Source organism: Castanea sativa, chromosome 9 (assembly GCF_040712315.1).
Source record: "Castanea sativa cultivar Marrone di Chiusa Pesio chromosome 9, ASM4071231v1".
NCBI classification, from domain to species: domain Eukaryota; kingdom Viridiplantae; phylum Streptophyta; class Magnoliopsida; order Fagales; family Fagaceae; genus Castanea; species Castanea sativa.
The window spans coordinates 18,085,699-18,107,137 of record NC_134021.1 but is presented as its reverse complement, the minus strand read 5'-3'; the positions used below and the strand labels follow the sequence as shown (position 1 = coordinate 18,107,137).

Sequence of the window (21,439 nt, the reverse complement as noted above, 5' to 3'; positions counted from 1 at the left end):
TATGTGAGTGCAATAAGTGAGGGTATTTGTGTAAATTACATCATTTCAGCATCTTTTCCTCTCTATTTTCCTCCCAAATTGGAAGGATAAAAAAAGTGGGCCCGGAGGGATTATTTTCCTCCTCATTTTCTGTCACTCTTGTTTTCTCTCCTGAACCAAACGGTAGAAAATGCTATTTTCCTCTTCCTATTTTCCATCCCCCTGTTTTCACCCCAACCAAATATACCCTTAGTTACATACTTGACTCTATATAAAGAGGACCAAGTAATACACAACTCACCACACCATTACCCCATCATATACTTACTCTTTCATCCTCAATATTCTGAAACTTCATCATTTTTTTTCCCCATAAACACATCTCTATACTTTTCATTTTCTTACAAGAATCTCTTAGTAAACAACCACACAACACAACTCACCGCCACTAACCATCTTATACTTATTCCCTTTCTCTCCGTATTCAGAAAATGTCTATATTTTTCTGCCTATAAACACATCTCCATCTTTTTCTCCATTTCTCTTACAAAATCTCTTTTCTTAAAAAACAACATAACTTATAACATAACACTAAAACACCACTACTACCCTATCTTATGCTCATTCCCTCATTCTCTACATTATGAAATATCATCATCTTGTTGTCCATATCCCTAAACTTACCATTTTCATTTCTCTTACAAAATCTCTACTCTTAGAAAGAAACATAACTCATTATCGTAATAGAAAAGACACTATAACAGCAACTATAAGCTCATGTATTTATCATATTTAACCTTCATATTATCTCTCTCGTACTTCAATATATCTTACAAACACCACATCCCATAAAACATATATATCTTTTATCATCTCCATACATCTTAAAACATATCAAATACTCTTCCAAAAACATGTTACAAAAGCCCTTCTCATGAAAGACATATAATTATAATACTAAAAACTGTTATTATGGATGACAATATTACTCATATTTGACAAAAAACTAAGAGAGCATTACTTGAGAAAAATCATTTAAGTTCATGATAAATGAGATAAACTTAACCAACCTATGCATGTGGCAAAACATATTCTCTCTCCCTCCAGTTACACCTACTTTTTCCTTTTAATCATGAAGTCACTATGAAAGGACTCACAATATCATATCACACCGTTGGACTCTTATTATCATGATGTTGGAATGTTATTAGTACACTAATGTTATACGGCAAGAGCCACAAACTATGAAGATAAGTTATTATATTTTTATCTCCAAAATTATACTATTGAGTATATATTAATTCATTACCATTGTACCGTTATACTCATATTATTATGTCGTTGGAATGTTATCAGCCTACCAATACTATACAATTGAAGCCATAAATCATATAAATAATAAAGTGATACTATACGGCTGGAGTCAGAAACATACAAGATAAGTCAATGTTTTTCTATCTTCAAGATTACATTATTAAGTATATATTAACTCATCATTATTGTACCACTTGATGCAAACTACTTTAATATTGTCTTACTATTTAATAACATGGGTTCAATAATGCTTCATTATAGAACATACATAATGGTAATTGAATTCATCTCACCACCGGACATATATTATTTGGACATAAACTACTGTTAAACATATATTATTCGGACATGAATCACCGCTGGACATATATTATTCGAACATAAACCACCATTGGACATATATTATTTGAACATAAACTATTGCTGGACATATATTTTTTGAACATAAACCACAACTGGACATATATTATTTGGACATAAACCATTGCTAGACATACATTATTTGGACATAAACCATTACTAAACATACCTTATTATGTTAAACATGAACTATACCGCAGCTGGATATGGACTATTGGACTCATCCCATTATTGGACATATGACACTTAATTAATCATTCTAATGGACAATACTTAATATACATAATAATGATGTTCAACTCATCATTTAATCAAATCTGTTATCATAAAACTTATTATTCATTTATTTTAACTATTATCACGATTCTTAGACTTTAAAATTTATCTATTTTGTAGACTTAAAAATGCACTTGAAGCCATTGGTTTATGTGGTCAAATATTGAGTTCCGGATTGAATTTCCGAAACAAATCTGGAACTTGCAAAGTTGCCCTCTTAGCGGAAGTCACGTGGTTATGAACAAAAATGCCCCCGACAACCTTCATATTTAAATTTTTTACTTCAGATAAAAATATTTAAATATTTCAAATCTCCTTTCACTTTTAAAATGTTCCTCTCTTTCTCTCTCATATTATTGTCAGTATCTTTCTATTGAGGTGAATAATTACTACTTTTTGGATAGTTTTTATTTTATTTATTGAGTGTAGTACACCATGACTAGTAATGAGAACTTAAGATATAATTAATGGATATACTATTTTCAGACTTGAGCAAACAGAGCCAGCCATTTAGATGAAATTTGAGATTCCGAAAAGCCATCTCAGAACAGAAGCAAGCATTATTTATCATCAATGATTCATCAAGTACTTGCTGGCCCCACTTGGGTGGACACTTGATACTTCCTTTGATTGTGATGTGTAGCAAATAGGATTTGTTTTCCCAATTATATCTTAATCTCCAATAACACGATTATCTTATTGATAGCAAGTCTATAATTGGGCTTGTTTGATCCTTTACATTGTGGTAGGACTTCACAGACTAAAAATAATATTTATAAATCTTCTGGTTATTATGTATTGTTATTGCCGATAAATTATTTTTAAATTAAAAATATTCCAACCTGAATTTGAGACCGTGCTTTATAAGTCCAACACTCTTACGGTCTTACCTACTCTTTCTATTTCTTAATTTACTTTTTTTTTTCTCTTTTTTAATAAAAAAAACTATAAAGTTGAAACTTGAAATTATTCTCATTTAATAAGAAAAAAAAAAATTTTCCTTCAAGAATAATTAATCATAAGAAGGCCTATGACCTCACATAACCCATTATTTTAGAGAAGCTATTACCCTGGATCATTGACACGCATGGTCAACCCTTCATCTATAATCTTACAAAGTGATAAAGATAATGATGTTTGCATATTTGTGATAGCTGAAAATAAATTAGGGTGTCACGTATGTTGGGAAAGGATAAAGATACAATAAGTGGTGGGACATTTTTGTATAGCTTTATGCAGATAGTATTTATTTAAGAGAAATTTTGAAAATGAATGGTTGCGGTCTTTTCAACTTATTTTACTGTGCTTAAAAAAGAGAGGAGTGAGCTAAAAAAAAAAAAAAGAGAGAAGGGCCTCCATTATTTCTGTTGATGAAATATTTGGATTGTGCATTTGACTCGAATATGGATTATTGCAAAGATGAAAATCAAAAAGCTAAACTTGAGATCAATGTGGTGCCGGCCACCGATATTTGATACTGAAATGAGATATTTGGTGTTTCTATTAAGGGCAAGGAAATTGTACTTCCTAGAGTAATTTGTGGTTACCTGTTTTTTTGATACCATTGTATTTTAAGGTTGATTATAGGAGGATTATTATGAAGAACTCTCCTGGAATCTTGTTGTGATAAATGGTTTATAATGACTTAAAATTATTAAAAAATATTTGAAACAATCAGTATTTTAATATGATTTTAAAGTAGGAGAGTTTAAATCCACACATGTGAGGGAGTATTAAAAATATGTGATTAAATGTTAAATTACCAATTATAAAAAATTTTGGGTTATTAAGATATGATAAATTTAAATCAGTTATTAAGATACTATTATTATTTTTTGTCTTTATTGGAATTTAATATGGAAATTGTGCCTTTTGGTTAATTTCGGATGAAATACTTCTTGGATTAAATACTTTGGATTAACTATTCTGTCTCATCGAATTGAATATATAATTCATTATTGTTTCGATTGAGCTTACCCGATGGGACTTATGCTTCTCTTTATATTCATTCATATATACATATATATATATATATAATTTATGACGTTCGCTCCTGATAATAGCTATTTATAATATATAATATACTAATCGGTTTTTTACTTAAGTGAGAACTAAACCCCAAATCTTTTATTCAACCACCATATTACCTATATTCGAAACAATGACTCAATAAGGATAGCTGGTCCTAAAGGTGGAGCTACACTTTGGCTTGGCCTAGGCAAAATTTTTAAAATTTTTCTTAATGTGTACATATGTGTATATATATTATAACTTTTTAAAATATTGAAATACAAAATTAAGATTTGATTCCCCATAAATAAGAGTTGATCGAGTCCCCTAAAAAATAATTGATCAGCAAATCCAATGACCTCATCAAATAAATAGTTGTCCAAATGACACTCTTGAAAAAAAAGTAAGAGTTTTAAAAAAAGTCAAATTTTTAAAAGAGTATTGCTAGAATCATGGGTATTTTTTTTAGTTTTTTCCTCTCTTATGTGGTTAGTTTTAGTTGTTGAAATCAAGTAATAGGTTTTTAATAAAAATAATTTTCTCTTGGGGAAACTCTTTTTTGAAAGATTTTAATGTTAAGTATGATAGTACTTGAAAGGATTAGAGAAATAAAATAAAATAAAATAATTGTGAAAAGTTGATAAAGATGATAGGTTTTCTTTAAAAAATATTTTGTAACTATGCTTATGTGTGTACATACGTATTTTGAAAATCTCTTTACTGATATGTCAATATTAAAATTTGCTCCCCAAATCAAAATTTCTTTCTCCGCACCTAACTTTTGCAACTTTGTCAGTTGTGTTTGGGACTTTGGGACTTTGGGACTTTAGCATATTTGATCAATTATGGTCTTTCAAAATTTTTGTCTAGCGTAGAATCGAGTCGGTTACACGGTCCAAGAAGTCGCCGGAACAAGCCAAAGAAAAACCCAAATTATAATGAGTTGCAATATATATATAGAGAGAAAGTTTAGCAACAAAATTGATTGTAATTTAAGTTATAAACTAACTCAATAAAATAAATATTACAACATATTTTAAAAATCTAACCGTTGAATTGCATGTTCTTTATGCTCTTAACACATATGTTAAATTTTCTGTTAATCAAATATTATTTACTATATGATATATAAGTTTATATTTTATGCATAATTTTAAATTACAAAAACTTGCAATTTAAAAAAATTATTGATGACACAGCTATTGATCTTTAATTTTCTTGAAATTTTGCAAGTATGAATGATATAAAAAGAAGATGTAATTCAAGTGTGAACATCATTTGGAAAAAAAAAATAAGTTTAGCTACAAAATTGGTTGTTACCTTAAACTACAACCTTACTCAATTCTAAATTTTTTTTGAGGTGAATTTTGATAAATCCACCGTTAGATTATATATATCATCCATGCTTGTCAAATTTCTAGAAAATTAAAGATCAATAGTTATTTCATCAATAAATTATTTAAATTGCAAGTTTTTATAATTTACAATTATGTATAAAATATAAGCTTATAGATCATATAGTCAATAATATCTTATTTACACAAAATTTGACATGTATATTAAGAGCGTAAAGAACATGCAATTCAATGGTTAGATTTTCAAAATATGTAGTAATTTTTATTTTATTGAGGAAGGCTGTAACTTTAGATTACAACCCATTTTGTAGCTAAATTTTGTCTTTTATGTTATAGTCTTTTTATTTTTTATTTTATACAAGAGTTTTTTTTTTTCCTTTACGATAGTCTTTTTTTTTTTAAATAAAATTTATGCAAGTCTTTTTTATTCAATGGTAAAATTTTCAAAATATGTAATAAAATTTATTTTATTGAGGAAGGTTGTAACCTTAGGTTACACAACCCATTTTGTAGCTAAATTTTGTCCTTTACGCTTTATATATATATATATATATATATTTTTACAAGTTTTTTTTGTCCTTTACATTATAGTACATTATAGAAATTTTAATCTAACTTAATTTAAGTGTATATGTGTGTGAAATTTCTTCTTGGGTACGTGGTGATTACGTTATAGTCTTTAAAATATGCAAATGCATATAATACTACACCTATAATTTAGTGTGCCATTTGGATGCGTTTTGCCGATAGTGTATTTATGAAAATATCAATATATATATATATATATATATATATATATATATATATATGTAATAGGTGAAACTGAGAGAAACTCAAATTATAATTCCAAATTAGAGTTTCAATTTTGTGCCATGTGTCCTAAAATATTTATTCTTAAAGATTTTTATTTCTTAATTTTAGAATAAAATGTGGGACCACATCATAAATATTCATCCAAGTGAGTTATTAAGTACAAAAACCAAAGAGTCTAAAATAAATGAATCGTAAAAAAAAAAAAAAGTGCTTCACAATAATTTAAAAAAAAAAAAATATATATATATATATATAGAAAATTTACATTGTATACCTAATAATATCCTTACAATTTTTTTTAAAGAGTTAACAAAAAAAAAAAAACTACTATTAATAGTATTTAAATTATATATATAGGAATTATATTATGCATATTATTGTATATTTTTAAGTGTATTCGTGTATATGCATAAAATTACAAGCTAGTATTATATGAAGAAAGTTAGAAAGATGATAAAAGTTTTTGTTATTGGTATGAGATCCACCAATAATAAATGGGTGAATGTATATCTGAATTGTGATCCCAATGGATGAATTAACTATGCTTCGAATTTAAGACCTGACTTTTGAGGCATTGCTGATTTCATTACCAAGCAGAGCTGATCAACTGCTACAAGCTCAGACCTCATCCCCTTTCCCTATACATACACATATATAATAATACTATATGACTGTGATATTAAATAACAAATGCCGTTAATTGTTTTTCACATAGTGTATATATATATATATATATATATATATATATATATATATATATATATATATATATATTAAAAAAAATTAAAGATTAATAGTTATTTCATTAATAAAAATTTTAAATTTTAAATTTTGATAGTCTAAAATTATTCATAAAAAATATGTTTATAATAAATTACATCTGATTGGCATGAAATTTGATAGGTATGTTACAAATATATATAATTTACAATTTAATAGTTAAATTTTATAAATATATATTCATGTTAATTTTTTTTAATGAAAATTGTACACTTAAAACTATAATCAAGTTTATAGTAAGACTTTGTCATTTTTATTTTATTTACAGGCATAGTAGTATATTATTCTAGTTTGGAGTTTGGACTGTGTGAATTCCGTTAATCAAGTTATCTGGGGACCCATACAGAAGGTCATTATTATTATTTTTGTGATAATCAATTAAGGTCCTCTTTCTTTAAAAAAACAAAATCCTTATATAATATTACCATTAGCACCACCTCTTGTTTCTACCTTCTTTGTCTTTGCACCAAAATCTTCTCAAAACATCTCAGTCTCTCTCTCTCAATATCTCTTCCAAACTTTTCCTCTTAGATTTCCTCAATCTCTTTCTCCATTTGTAATCTACTTGTTGAGATTGCTTCCACATCCACAAATGGTACTACCAAAGCGTGGCCACAGATTCTTCAAATTTAGAATCCCATTTTCAAGCCAAAGTCCCACATATGATCATTTCAGTTTATAAAAATAAAAAATAAAAAAAGCTTTTTTTTTTTCCTATTAATTTCCTCCACAAACTTCTTCTCAATTTTAATTTTTGCTCTCAACCACACCACCCAAATAGTCTTTAACAGTTTCCTAGCTAGTTCTATTATTCTTGTCTTTTTTTGAAAAAAGAAAAATCTAGGATATATATATCTGTCCCTCACTTCTCTAAGTCTTTTTTCTATAAGGCAAATGGTTCCTAAGGAATACGAGTTCTCACGTGGGGTTGTGGAAATGGCTTGGATTATGCTCAGCGTTGATTACTCAAGGCTTTTCTGGTTATTGTTTGGTGTATTCTCTTACGAAAATCATGAGGGGAAGCCTCGGATCTTCTAGCATATATTCACTTCATCTTTTTTTTTTGTTTTTAAATTATTATTAATTACATATTTAATACTATCAAAAGCAAGTATTATATAGGAAAATAAACAGTAAGCTATATAGCTAGCGTTGATTTCTCAGTCATGTACAAGGCAAGGGTAGGAGGGTGTGTTGATGGAGCAGAGGATCAGCTTGGATACGTTGAAACTGATCCATCTGGTCGATATGGACGAGTAAGTATTTCATTCTGAGATTTTTCCTATGTACATACTTAGAAAAAGTTCAAATTTTCTGCATGATCTTGTATAAAAGAGCTGATTACCATCTATAGTGATAAAAGAGAGCAAAAGAATTCATATTCACCTTATAATCTTAGTAGGATTAGGTTATAATTACTTGACTTTACAAGTACTGGCTTATAGAGTATTGAGGTTTACAATAAACTTGGGCCATAACCCATAAGTGATAAAAATTGCGAGGACAGTATTATACGCATGCAGGAGGAATTTATCTTATTGGGTATACTTTTTTTCAAGAAATTTTCGAGCATGTGGTAGTTGGTGCAGTGCTTGTTCTAGATAACTTTCAAAAGCCACTTCTTCTTGATGACCTTTGTGATTTAGAACATGTGGACTGCTATTTTTGCTTGAGAAATTACTTTAATTTGACTATGATAGATGAGTTTAGTAATGAGTTCAAGGGTTACATATTATGATTGGGGTTAGAACTTAGAAACCACTTCTTGTTCCAAAATCCAAATAAAGGGGGTCAGCTGTTTGTAGCTTTGATGAGTTCTAAAATAAAAAGTCGCCCCCCAAAAAACAAGTCCTAAAAGAAAATTCATACCTACTATATGCTTGGTGTGAGTTATGCTTACCTCAAATTAGTTGGGCCAAGCTTAATAAGATTATTAATTTATATTTAAATATTTGTGCCGTGGAGCATTTCACTTTATCAGTATTTTTTATGTGGCTTAGACCATTTTGGTTGACACAATAGGCATAAAACACATTTACTCAGCAAAAAAAGAAAAAAAAAAAGTCAAAAAACACATTTAGGCCAAAAAAAATAAAATAAAAAAAGGCCTCAACACACACCCGGCCTTTTCAACACCAGCCCATGGGCTGAAGAGTCACTCGTGGGCTCATAGCAAATGACTTCCGCCTCTTGCCTTCTTTTCCAAACAAAAAATAAATTAAAAATAGAAAACATAAAAAATAAGAAGAAGAAACTTTTTTAACATTTATATACGTACTGATTTGTTGATTATTGATTAAAAATTCTTTAATCTCTAATTCAGTTAATTGATTACCTTATTCACTCATTTTGATTTATTGATAGGATAATTATATATACATGTTAAATACTATACTGAAATTGTTTTCTAGTTTCCCTTTTCCATCACTTTTATGATTAATTTGCACGTTAAAGTAAGGCAAATATACTCATAGGGGATCCAACAAGCTTTGAAAGTATATTTCTGTATGCATAAGATTATGTTTAATTGCTAAGCAAAAATTTCACTACACAATTCACGGCCCGATTTAATAGGATTCATAAATCATAACCTTATTAAGCATCTACATATATAGCAAATCGATACCTAAGTCCTAAGTCCTAACCCTTTCTTCCCAAACCTAGATAGTTAGTTTATGCAACCACCAATCCACCATAAGTTAGTCAATTTTTATTATAATAAAATAATGTTAGGAGTACTATAAATTTTATTATATATGTTTTATAAACTTTTGTATCAAGATTTAAACTTAAAAATAAATAAATTAATTAATTAAAAATTTTATTTATTATAAAAACATTTTATTGTAAAATTGGTAGTAATTCTAGTATTTTTCCTTTAAGTTTTTATATATATATATATATATATATATATATATATATATATATATTTATTTATTTGTATCTTTTGGAAAATTTCTTTTTCACTCCTGTGTACAAATTCCCAAATAATAGCTAGTGAATCGACTTTACAGTAAGGCCCATATATAGATGGGAAGTCACTATACATATTGTCTTTGTATTTAAGGTCTGAATTACTTTTAATATTTGCATTGCAGTTCAGGGAAATTCTTGGTAAAGGAGCAGTGAAAACAGTGTATAGAGCATTTGATGAGGTTCTAGGAATAGAGGTTGCTTGGAACCGTGTTGAGCTTAAGGAAGTGTTTCATTCACCAGAAATATTGCAGCGACTTTACTCAGAGGTTCACCTTCTCAAGAACCTTGACCATGAATCCATCATGCGATTCTACACCTCTTGGGTTGATATCAATCGCAGAACTTTCAACTTCATCACCGAAATGTTCACTTCCGGTACACTTAGAGAGTAAGGGGCTGTTTGGTAGGGTGTTTTGAACAATAGTTTTTGGTGTTTAAACAACATTACACGTATTTCTACACATTTTTTCACTCACAAGTATTTTCAAAAAATACAAATAATGTTACTAGAACAACATTATCAAACAGGCCCTACGTAATCATGTGACCTTATTCTAAATTCCTCTTCTTTTTTAGCTATATTTTAAATTTAAGGTTTATCCCTAGCTACCCATTTAAATTAAATAAGCAAATATAAAACATTTTATCGTACACTGTTTTTAATACTTAATATGTACTAGACGTACTTAATCTTAGACTTTAAAAAAAATATAAGCCTTATATAATATATATTTTATAATAATAGATGAACGGTTAAGATTAGTTAAGTATGATACATATTAAAAATAACTGCACCGTAGATATATAGACTTTTCATATATCAATATTTACTTTATTAGGGGGAGGTTAGATTCAAGCCAATGATATGGGGTATCACAAAAAATACTATTATTACTAGTTATCACTTTAACCTTATATGTCACCTTAAACTACAATAAATCTAGTCACACATATAATTATCAAAAGTAGTATTTTAATATTTTTTTGCTTGGTGTATAATAAAAATAATGTTAATGATAGGTGGATTTGAATTATTGAAAGTGACGATTTGTAACTACACCGCTTGCTACCCAACAAATTGTAATAAAAGTTGGAATTTTTTTTAGTTATTTTAATATTGGTCTTATTATTTTGGGATGTAAAAACAGGTATAGGCTGAAGTACCGGCAAGTAGATATTCGAGCAGTTAAGAACTGGAGCCGTCAAATTCTACATGGGCTTGCTTATTTGCATGGCCATGATCCTCCTGTGATTCATAGAGACCTCAAATGCGATAATATCTTCATTAATGGTCATCTTGGTCAAGTCAAAATTGGTGATCTTGGCCTAGCAGCCATCCTTCGTGGCTCCCAACATGCCCACAGTGTCATAGGTACACACTCTCTCTCTCTCTCTCTCTCTCTCTCTCTCATTATTTTGATTTTTGGTTAAAAGTTGTGTTTATTACACATGTTATACAAACTCTCTCACACACACCAAATTGCACATAAATCATGACTTGAAGTCACAGTTTCCAATCAGAAACTGTGCAATTTACCATTTAGTTAATTGAATTAGATCTCTATTGTTTATTAGTCTTATTTATGTTTTTAATCTTAATAATTAGGTACACCGGAGTTCATGGCACCAGAATTATACGAAGAGGAATACAATGAACTTGTTGACATATACTCTTTTGGCATGTGTTTGTTAGAGATGCTTACTTCTGAGTATCCCTACAACGAGTGCTCCAATCCAGCCCAGATATATAAGAAAGTTACATCGGTAATCAAGCTATTCTCTTCAATCTAGCCTTGATATATAATGTCAAGCACTAATTACGTTCTTTAAAATTTTAAATGACATAATATTTAAATATATTTTTATTTAATTTGTACCATGAAATTGTTCATTTCCTACACTATTGCATAAAAATTAAGAGAGCTCAAAACATAAATGTATTAGTTTTCAATGTTATAAAATATTTAATATCTTTATTCTTTAATAACCCAAATACACAATCTTGCTAAGTTTCACATTTTGGCTTGGTGGCTTACTAGGGAAAGCTGCCTGATGCATTCTACCGAATTGAAGACATGGAGGCTCAGAGATTTGTGGGAAAATGCTTAGAGACTGTGTCAAAAAGATTGCCAGCCCGAGAGCTTTTGTTGGACCCATTTCTAGCTTCTGAAGAAGGTGGATTGTTGCCCATCACACGTATCCAAAGTCCCAAATCAAGATCAGTGGTGGGTTTGCCACCTTTGGTTTCTGATCCAATTAGGCGCACTGATATGACTATCACTGGGACCTTGGACCCTGAAGATGATTCCATTTTCCTCAAAATGCAAATTTCTGACAAGGACGGTATGCTAAAAGCTAAAAACCTCTCTTATATTTGCTTAAATTTTAATGATAAATCTAGAGGCACTAGCATTTCACCTCTCTTTCTCTTTGTGTTATAGTGGGTCAAAGTGAAGTGAATTATGAGAATATATGTGAAATTTTTAATGAATTTCTTTGGTGCACGACTCTAAATCTAATAACACAAAATTCTTTACAACTTTTTTTTATAACCTTTGACATAACTTAATAGTAAAAGTAATGTTATTCCAATTACAATTTACCACTTTAATAAATTGCTATATATATGAAGAAATTTGTATTCCTAATATTTCTCTAAATTTAAAACGTCCATGGTGTTGTTTTGGATTTATTTATCTGCTTATTTTGCTTATTTGAGGAGAAGTGTCTAAAAGAAGGAGATTTTAGAAATAATGTACATAAGCAAACAAACAAACCAAATGCAAATTGATAATGGATATGATACTATAAGAGTAAGTATATGACGCATTCCATTATTCCTTGACATTTGTGTTAATATGATATATCACGTTTCAATTATTATTGTTATTTTATTTTCTAATTTAGGCACTCTCGTTTGACAAATTTTGGGTTTTCTAATTTTAAAATAAATTAGTTGCCATTGTCCTTTTCCAAACTAATAGCATTTCTATGTAATACAGGTCATGCTAGGAACATATACTTCTCATTCGATGTTGTACACGACACTGCAATTGACGTAGCAATTGAGATGGTCGAAGAATTGGAAATTAGCGACTGGGAACCATTGGAGATAGCTGAGATGATAGAGGATGAGATATCCTCTTTGGTCCCAACTTGGAAGGATTGGGGAGGCACATCCCAGTCTCACAATCAGCACAGCTTTAGCTATGAAGAAGAAGAAGACAATGATAGTACCCACCATCCTTTCTATTCATCCTCTTCTTGCTCTTCCTCTCAAGCATGTCTCCCAGCCTTTACCTCTTCCTACAAGACCCATAATTGTGGGAACAATGTAGCCTCTGGCCATGATTGGCTTCAAGGTATACATTTTAGTTCTCTTGGTATTGTTTACTCCAGTCTTTTTTTAATGTTTATGATTAATTCTACTGTGATTACAAGTTTGTTTGTGATTAATTCTACTGTGATTACAAATTTTACTTAAATTTTCAAAATTTTAAAAGCATAACAAGAAAGTAATTTAAATTTTTTTTGAGTGATGCTAAGGAAAAAGGTTGGTAGTTGTTTTAGTATTTTCCATTTTTTTTAGGGAAAATGTTTGACTCTAAACATGTTTGGAGCCTTGTACACCAACCACTAATAGGAAGATGACAGTAGTCTTTGTCGTGTACAATGTACATGAGTCTTACTTTATCATTTTTCTAGTTTGTTGTTGTCTTGGTGTCAATCTCATTTATTACTACATTAGTTTTGTAAGTTTTTACAATAAATGAAGCATTTTCCTTTCTGAAATGTTTGTTAACCAAATGATGCCTTAATAGCTATCTAAATTTGATAACATGGCATCGAAATGCAGAAGATTTGTTTATCAATGACGATGCAAGTTCTCAGAGCTCTTTGAACTCCTTCAAATACTCAAATTTGAGTTACTACTCGGCCAATGAAGATGATTATGATTCGAGTATTAGTAGAGTAGGTGAATCCATTTGCAATGCAAAGGCTCCCACATGTACAAGATTCTGCCCTACAGATATGATGAGTGCAAATCATTTCAAACAGTACTGCGAGTTGCAGTTTGATTATGGGAGAAACTATGGCTCAAAGCTCCCACAGAAGCTAACTAGGAATCGTTCACTTGTGGATGCACGTAGCGAGTTGTTGCGCAGGGCTGTAATGGAGGAAATAAACAAGAGGAGATTGTTCAAAACTGTTGGAGCTGTTGAGAACATTGGGTTTCAGGACCCAGGCAAGCTTTAAGGCAAGGTGTTTATAAGTGGTTTTTATGGGTATAAAGCTAGGCCCGCCAAAGATATGTACGTATGGTGAAGTTTGAGACTCCCATTAATACTTAAGTTGCTGCTATTTTCATGAATATATACATTATGAATTCAAGCTGAGAGGGAAAAGTTTTAGAACCACCTCTGTAAGCTAACATCTGGGAATGATCACTTAAAAAAAAAAAAAAGAGGGAGTAAAGTTACTTCCCAATCATCTCTCCCAGATTCCTTACAGAGTGAGACTTTTGATCACTGAATACGACCTGTGTAAGCTGGCATAGGTTGTTTATGCTATTAATCATGTGTGGATTCAAAGCAATGCTTTGGGTGCATAACATGATCCTTCGAGTCTGCAGCTTCTTGTAGCTATTTTGATGTTGTTGTAATGCTTCTATTTATGAGTTATTGAACTGATTAAACTATCTTTGTAAGGTGTTGAATAAAATTTACTCATTCATATGTACATAAATAAAATTTTCTTTTGCTTACAACAAGTGCAGGGGAATTCAAATTTAGGTTCTTATCCGCTATAGAACATAGTAATATAAGTGAGCCGTAAAGCTTTTGATAAGAATGAACATTAAACTATGACCTAATCAAGGGTATGTTTCTTATAATAATCAAACCAAAAACTTATTTCCGTTCACTTATTTTGTTTATTTCTAATATACGACTTTTTAAAGTTTCGTTTCTATTACGTACTAACTAATATACTTTTACACAACAAACAAAATAAACTTATTCAAATGAACACATTAATAAAAAAAACACGTCTTAGACCATGAAAAGATGATGAATTATTTAGGAGTATTTAGAAGATACCATGAACTAATTTAACATGTTGGGGGAAGCTTATTCCAAGCATATATTAAGGCCATCTACTACTCTACTTACACTTGGATTAGCATTGATTTGATGCATAGTTATAGTATGAATGATTTAAATTACAAAAGCTAATGAAAAGGATAAAGAGTTAATTACATAGCAACAATGTGGTACCAACCTTAGACTTTTGGAAAGGGTGTCTCTTCCTTTTAGAAAACCTAAATAGTTAAGTTTAACAACAAAATACACTCAAATTTCCCAAATAAAGTTATCTATACTATTTATAACAAGAGGACTTCTTCTTTGGACTGGATTTTTATATAATTTAAAAATATCCCTAAACCTTAGGATTAACAAAGAAAAAACTTGAAGACAACCCAATAAAAATATATCTTCAACTCTACTTAAAATATCTACAAAATAAAATACTCTCTTATTAATCTTTGTTTTCAAAAGAAACTTAACCCAAAAAAAATTTTAAAAGGAAAATTATAACACTAAACCAAAAAAAATACATATACACATGCGCACAAAACGCGTATGATGAGACTAATAAGAGTATAAAGATATGATGCCAACCTCATACTTTCGAAAATAGCGCCTAATCTTTTTATTAACTAAAATAATTGTAATACGGTTAAGAGCAATACTAGAAGCACAAAAAAAAAAATTATACAATTTTTGTCACAACATATCAGAGGACCTATGTTGACCAGGCGAAATTGAGTAAACCATGGACTTGGATCTCCACCACAACTACAACCGGTGGCATACTTATATGCTATGCATGCTTTGCTCATACACTCAATACAAATACAATAAATTGAGAGCCTTAACGAAATTCATAATCATAAAATCAATTTTGAATCATACCTTTCACTGTAGACGTGCCTACTACGCCATACATGCACCACCACCAGTCCACCACTCCCCGCGGGTCCCTGAGCTTTCAATTTCAACACCTCCTTTACATATATATATATATATATAAAAATATATTACCAATTCCTCACTATATTCTCTCTCTCTCTCTTCTTCTTTTTCTCAGTTTTTCAGTCTAAACGTGCGCTGCCGCTGCTAAAATGCGCGCGATGAGTGCCTTACGCAAGGCGGCGCCACTTCCTTCTCCGATCCCCACCGCCGCTGGATCTCGCTCCGCCGCCAACGAGATCTTCACCGAATTCCTCGAGAACTCGCTTCAACTCCCGAGCCTCTCTTTGCCCCACCACCTTCCACGCCATCCGATCCCGGAGATCGTCGATTTCGGATCCCTAACGGGTCGCGACTCGGTCGATCGGATCCTCCGTTCCGCGAAGGAGTACGGTGCGTTTCGGATCAATGGCCACGGGATTTCCAGGGAGGAGTTGAGGTCGTTGCTGAGAGAAGCCGATGCCGAATCGGTGTTCCGAATTTCGGAGGGGAATTTGAATTTCGGGAATCGGGAGGGGATTGTGTGGGATCGTTCTAATATTGAAAGGTTGGATTCGGCGGGAAAATTTACCGGCTCCGAAAGATATCGAAATTTCAGGTATCGGTTTCATTTATTTCCTTTGGGCTTGGGCTGAAAGTTTAGTACATTTTATGACCAAATATTGATGGACCTGCGGCCCAAATCTGCGTATAGTCTTAAACTGTTGCTTGGTGATGAAATAAGCAACAAAACTTTCTTATTTAGAAATAAGCTAACTTTATCTTTTTGTTTCATATTTAGAAAATAAATTACTGAAAATTACGAGATACCAAATTGAAAAATCTTGTCTTGGCGTGTCGCTAAGCTTAGTTGCTTAAAGTTAATTTTGTCTACCCTTATGAGAAATAAAAGGCAACAAATAAGCTAACCAAATGCATGTGTGATTTTCACGATTTTTTAGATAATTAGGCTATAAATATGTAAATTAATAGTGCTTTTTTTTTTTGGCTATGCAAATCATCATCTCAATATTAAAATTCTTGTTGAATTATCCACATGGTTCTTTTGTTATGTATCTTATTTTATTGATATTGGATGACAAATGTTTGTGATTTGTTAGGATTGATTTAAATAGGTTATATTAGATTAATTAGGATGAGTTATGATTAATTTTACTGATACATTATGAGAAGTTTGTGTTTATGGGTTTATTTTTACCTAGTTGAAACTCAGTCCTATATATATTCAGACATAGATAATGAATAAAGATCAATCATGATTTCCGAATTTACAAATTGTTAGCTAGTCTAAATTGAAAGCTTTTTTTTTTTTTTTTTGTGAGAAGAAGTAAATTGAAAGTCTTGGTTTCCCTTGAAAAAAACGTTACTTTCCTTATTTCTCTTATACAAAATAGAGAAAAGTAGGAAGATAATAGTTCATAAAAATAATCCACCACTAGTAACAAATCAATAATTCAATTTCTTACGCAATTTGGTAACAAATGATATAAGCCAGGCTTGGAGGAGCAATGATTGGATGCTAGGAAAATGCAGCAAGTTCAAATGAAAATATACAAGGAAATGAAGGGTATGTTCATTACCTTGAATGCACGCTTTGACCAGCTTACCAACCACCAATTTTTTGTGCGAGTAGAGAGCTCCATTACTTAAACCAACAATATCGGAGGTCAAGCAAGTGCAAATGGAGTCTAGGTATCACTAGAATCACTTATTTTTTATGGGTGAACCGATGGTCCAAGGAGTTTCAAGCAATATTACTTTTCTTCAATTGATGGGTTGAGATGTTTTTTAAATCGTTCAATGGTCAAGCATGATGAGTACAAATAATGCTAAAGATACAAATTATTTTACAAAAAATTTTACAAACTGCTGATGTGATGAGTGATTATTGGTACATGAAATAGTGATATTAATGGTGGGTCTAGATGAAAACCAATAAGAAGTTATTACTCATTGGGTACCAATGTTTGGAGGCTTTCTTAATCCTCGATGAAGTTTAATATTGCTAGAGAAGAGGCTGCCCCAATGGATATAATTGTGGATGTATCATGTATGAAAACATTTTAAGTTAAAAGAAGCAAAAAAGAGGACTTCTTAGAGTGGACACATGTTACGTTCTTACTCTTATCTATATGGTATAGTATTTCGGTTTATTCAGTCCATTTCAGTCTATTTTGGTTAACTTTCATCTATTTGGGTCTACTTAATCCACTTAGGCCCAACTTGGTCCACATTGGTCCAACTCAATCCATTTTGGATTGATTGGACCTTAAATTAATTCTATTTGTAGATTGCCTTTTTAGTTTTTGGCTAAAAAATTATTATTATTTTCCTTAGTTTTTGGGTTGAAAGTATGAAGTTTTATTGTATAAACTAAAAAATACAAACAAAATAGATATTAGAAATTAGAGATAAGGACCTTAAAAAGCAATAAATATGATAAATATTCACAAAATTACCTTAAAATTCAAGTATTAATAATATAGGCATTATAATTATATTTGGAAAGAAAAAAAAATATTACAATTCTAAAATTATATAATAATTTAAATTTAATTTAGCATGTTACATGTGTTCCATGGAATGAAGGTTTGCATTTTTTTTTAAAATATTCTGGATATATTGAAATTAGTCAACCGATTATGATATGTGGGGACCCGAGGACTGAAGATGGGAAGCACCGTCATAGGCTTTAGTTGTTTCTCTGGAAGGAGCATCCACGACCCAAGGAGTAAGGTGGTCCGAGAATAGAATGGAAAGTGAAGGAGCGCTCATGGGGGATATAATGGGTACAGATGGGTGCCTCAGGGGTTAAATGAGATCTTTGTAGAATGTTTCTTATAAAGTACCACATGTTCCTCTGCATTGAATGGTTGGAAACAGCTTTATCAGCTACGTTGATGAGGAAATAATCTGAACAGTGAATCTACAGCTCAGCAGTTCCTTCCACCACTTTCACTAGGAGTCTAGTAGGACAAGTGTCCTAAGGAGATTTAAGAGAATTAAAAATTGAGGGCTAGGATGCAAGATGCCATAGAGTATATAGAGGAAGGAGATTCTAAGATAAAGAGGATCCAGCGGGAATCGAGAGAAAAATGTAACAAAGAGAATAGTAGCTGAAAGAGTTAACAGTATTTGTAACAACCAAGAACTTTGTCATCGGGCAAGCTTGTAAATATCCCTTCATATATTAAAACCTTAGGCTTTTTGTATTTCTTTTCTTATTTGTGTCATTGGGTGAAGCTCACGCTTATTCATCTCTCTTTATACAAATATTTATTGTTTTGAGCCGGGTTTAGGAAATCTAACATCATTGTTTTTGGTGGGCTTGGGCTACCTAATTTCGTGTTCTTACATGATATATTTGAGAAATTTTATTTTAATAACATGTTCTCAATTTATATAAAACAATATTATAACTATGCAATTTATTTATTTTATTAAATTACTTTTTTCATATATATGTGTGTGTGTGTTAATTGTTGTTGAATGCAAAATACATTATATGTTCCATTGCATAAAACTTATATAAATAAAAAATATTTTAAATAACATCCACAAAAGTACTAATAACTTTATTTTCTTATTTGCAGTCAAAATATGGAGAATCTTGCGAGTAAACTTGACAATGTAGCAAAACAATTGATTGAAATTTTCATAGAAAATGCAGGTAAGCGATTCCAGGAGGGAATTAATGAGAAAGAGACTATTCTGACCTTATACAGATACGATCACAATGACCTTCTCATGGAAAAAATTCCATCTTTGCCAAATGAGAAGAATGGGAATTCATGTGGTCATGCTCTAAGCCTCCACCTTCCCATCGAGCACTCTCAATTTCATGTTCAATCGAAGCATGGTTCTTTGTCTTTTGAAGAAGGCCCAGACACAATTGTTGTGACTGTTGGAAAACAGCTAGAGGTAACTTGCTTTTCTAGTTCTTCGTTTTGCTATACTTTCATGGCTACTCTTTCAGTCTTTTGTTGCTCTAGTGCCAATATAATGTAAATGTTGCCCCCAAAAAACTGAGAGAAGCTTTACTTAGGAGTCACCTTTATATTAATCCTTAACCTAATTTTTTTTTTTTTGATGATCTTAACCTAATTAGTTTAGTATCATGGTACAATAAACACAACAGAGCATTAATATGATCCTAATATTATGCGAGGCACTCAAAATTCAAATTGCCAGTTCTTTTGGACTTCAAACCCTTGTTAACGAGTAGAAACCATATTTTGGCTCCAAAAATTTAGCTAAATTCTCTCGCCGACTTTATTTACAAACATCAATGTGACAACTAAATTATCATTTAAAAACCGATTAGTGTCTTAGTCTGATAATAAAAAGCAAAAAATCACAGAAGTTGACACATATGGTGAAATTCTATAATATATATATGATCATTCAAACGAATGCTAAGTAAAGTTGTACATAAATTAAATATGTTGAATAAACAACTTAATTTTACCCCACCAATCATTCAAACAAATACTGAGCAAAGTTTCACTTGTGACAATAGGAATGGACCCTGGGAGAATTCAAATGTGTTTCTGGGGAAATGATCATTGTACCAGATTGCCAAGGGACCCGACCCTCTTATTCCGTAGAGCTCAAGTATTCACCTTCAAGTATAAGTCACAGTTTTGTCAAAAACTGTAAGAAAATTTCCTTAATTGACCAGATCATCCTTGCACTTATAATTACATTTCTATACAAAATTTTCGTCCATACGTTGTCATGATTTGCACACAACACAAGTACATATATGGAACGTCATATACAGTATACCATTTCATAATGCTCCTGTTCATATGATTAGTGTTCATTATTTTTCCCCCCATTTTGTCTTTTAAGACAATTGTCTTACTCCTTATGCATGGGTCCTCTTGATGTACAATTTGTACTCCATGGTTTGGAAGGTTGTGGATTTGAATTATAGATTGGTTACATACAAAATTTGTGTGTAAAATGAAAAAGCTTGTCTTGGTGATTGATAAAAGTAAATAAAATTTCTTCACTGTGTTATGTTTTTGTGATGTTTGTGTAACAATAGACAGATAGTATTTATTTATGAAAACTATTCCTCCAAATCATGCAATATTTTATTTTTAATTTTGTCCAAAGATTCTAGACAATTAGGTATCAATATCTAAATTAATGAAGTGTATGTATTTTATTTGTCTGATTTGAATGGGGGATGCATGCAACTGATACAAAAACAAATTAAAGTAGTCGTCGAATCAAATGTAAGTATGATGAACTTTCTCTTTTTTGTCGGATGGAAAATAGAGAAAAGGTCCTTAATATCATGATCTACTTCCCCAATATGTTACAAAGATTATAGTAATTTATAGTTCAAAACCTACTTAAACCCCAGTCAATCTCTTTACTACCGAAGCCAAGGTCCATGAAGTCAGGCCTTTTAGCTTATTTTCCCTGGATTCAGGTCCTGCTACCGTTCAGTTAAGGTGGAAACTAAAGTGTGCACTCAGCTAGGGCTATAAATTGTTAGATTACACACAAGCATAACGAGGCCGGTAGATT

General features: G+C 30.9%; 2 protein-coding genes across 2 annotated transcripts; both read left to right on the top strand.

Moving 5' to 3' along the window:
- The first annotated feature begins 7,344 nt into the window (after positions 1 to 7,344).
- On the top strand, positions 7,345 to 14,631 carry LOC142610177 (putative serine/threonine-protein kinase WNK5). Its single transcript, XM_075781923.1, has 7 exons — positions 7,345 to 8,143; positions 9,986 to 10,251; positions 11,012 to 11,235; positions 11,470 to 11,627; positions 11,903 to 12,206; positions 12,866 to 13,225; positions 13,720 to 14,631. Exons 1-7 carry the CDS (start codon positions 8,054 to 8,056, stop codon positions 14,118 to 14,120), a joined length of 1,803 nt encoding a protein of 600 aa, XP_075638038.1. The 5' UTR covers positions 7,345 to 8,053; the 3' UTR covers positions 14,121 to 14,631.
- Positions 14,632 to 15,976: 1,345 nt separating this feature from the next.
- On the top strand, positions 15,977 to 20,931 carry LOC142610178 (uncharacterized). The gene is made up of 3 exons (XM_075781924.1): positions 15,977 to 16,493; positions 19,489 to 19,816; positions 20,415 to 20,931. Exons 1-3 carry the CDS (start codon positions 16,048 to 16,050, stop codon positions 20,634 to 20,636), a joined length of 996 nt encoding a protein of 331 aa, XP_075638039.1. The 5' UTR covers positions 15,977 to 16,047; the 3' UTR covers positions 20,637 to 20,931.
- Positions 20,932 to 21,439: the final 508 nt, after the last annotated feature.

Excerpts from the sequence above, each read along its gene's own strand:
- LOC142610177 (XM_075781923.1), top strand. The coding sequence starts at position 8,054 with ATGTACAAGGCAAGGGTAGGAGGGTGTGTTGATGGAGCAGAGGATCAG. Across the intron at positions 10,252-11,011 it reads ACTTCCGGTACACTTAGAGA|GTATAGGCTGAAGTACCGGC; the intron begins GTAAGGGGCTGT and ends ATGTAAAAACAG. Across the intron at positions 13,226-13,719 it reads TGGCCATGATTGGCTTCAAG|AAGATTTGTTTATCAATGAC; the intron begins GTATACATTTTA and ends ATCGAAATGCAG.
- LOC142610178 (XM_075781924.1), top strand. The coding sequence starts at position 16,048 with ATGCGCGCGATGAGTGCCTTACGCAAGGCGGCGCCACTTCCTTCTCCG. Across the intron at positions 16,494-19,488 it reads GAAAGATATCGAAATTTCAG|TCAAAATATGGAGAATCTTG; the intron begins GTATCGGTTTCA and ends TCTTATTTGCAG. Across the intron at positions 19,817-20,414 it reads CTGTTGGAAAACAGCTAGAG|GAATGGACCCTGGGAGAATT; the intron begins GTAACTTGCTTT and ends TTGTGACAATAG.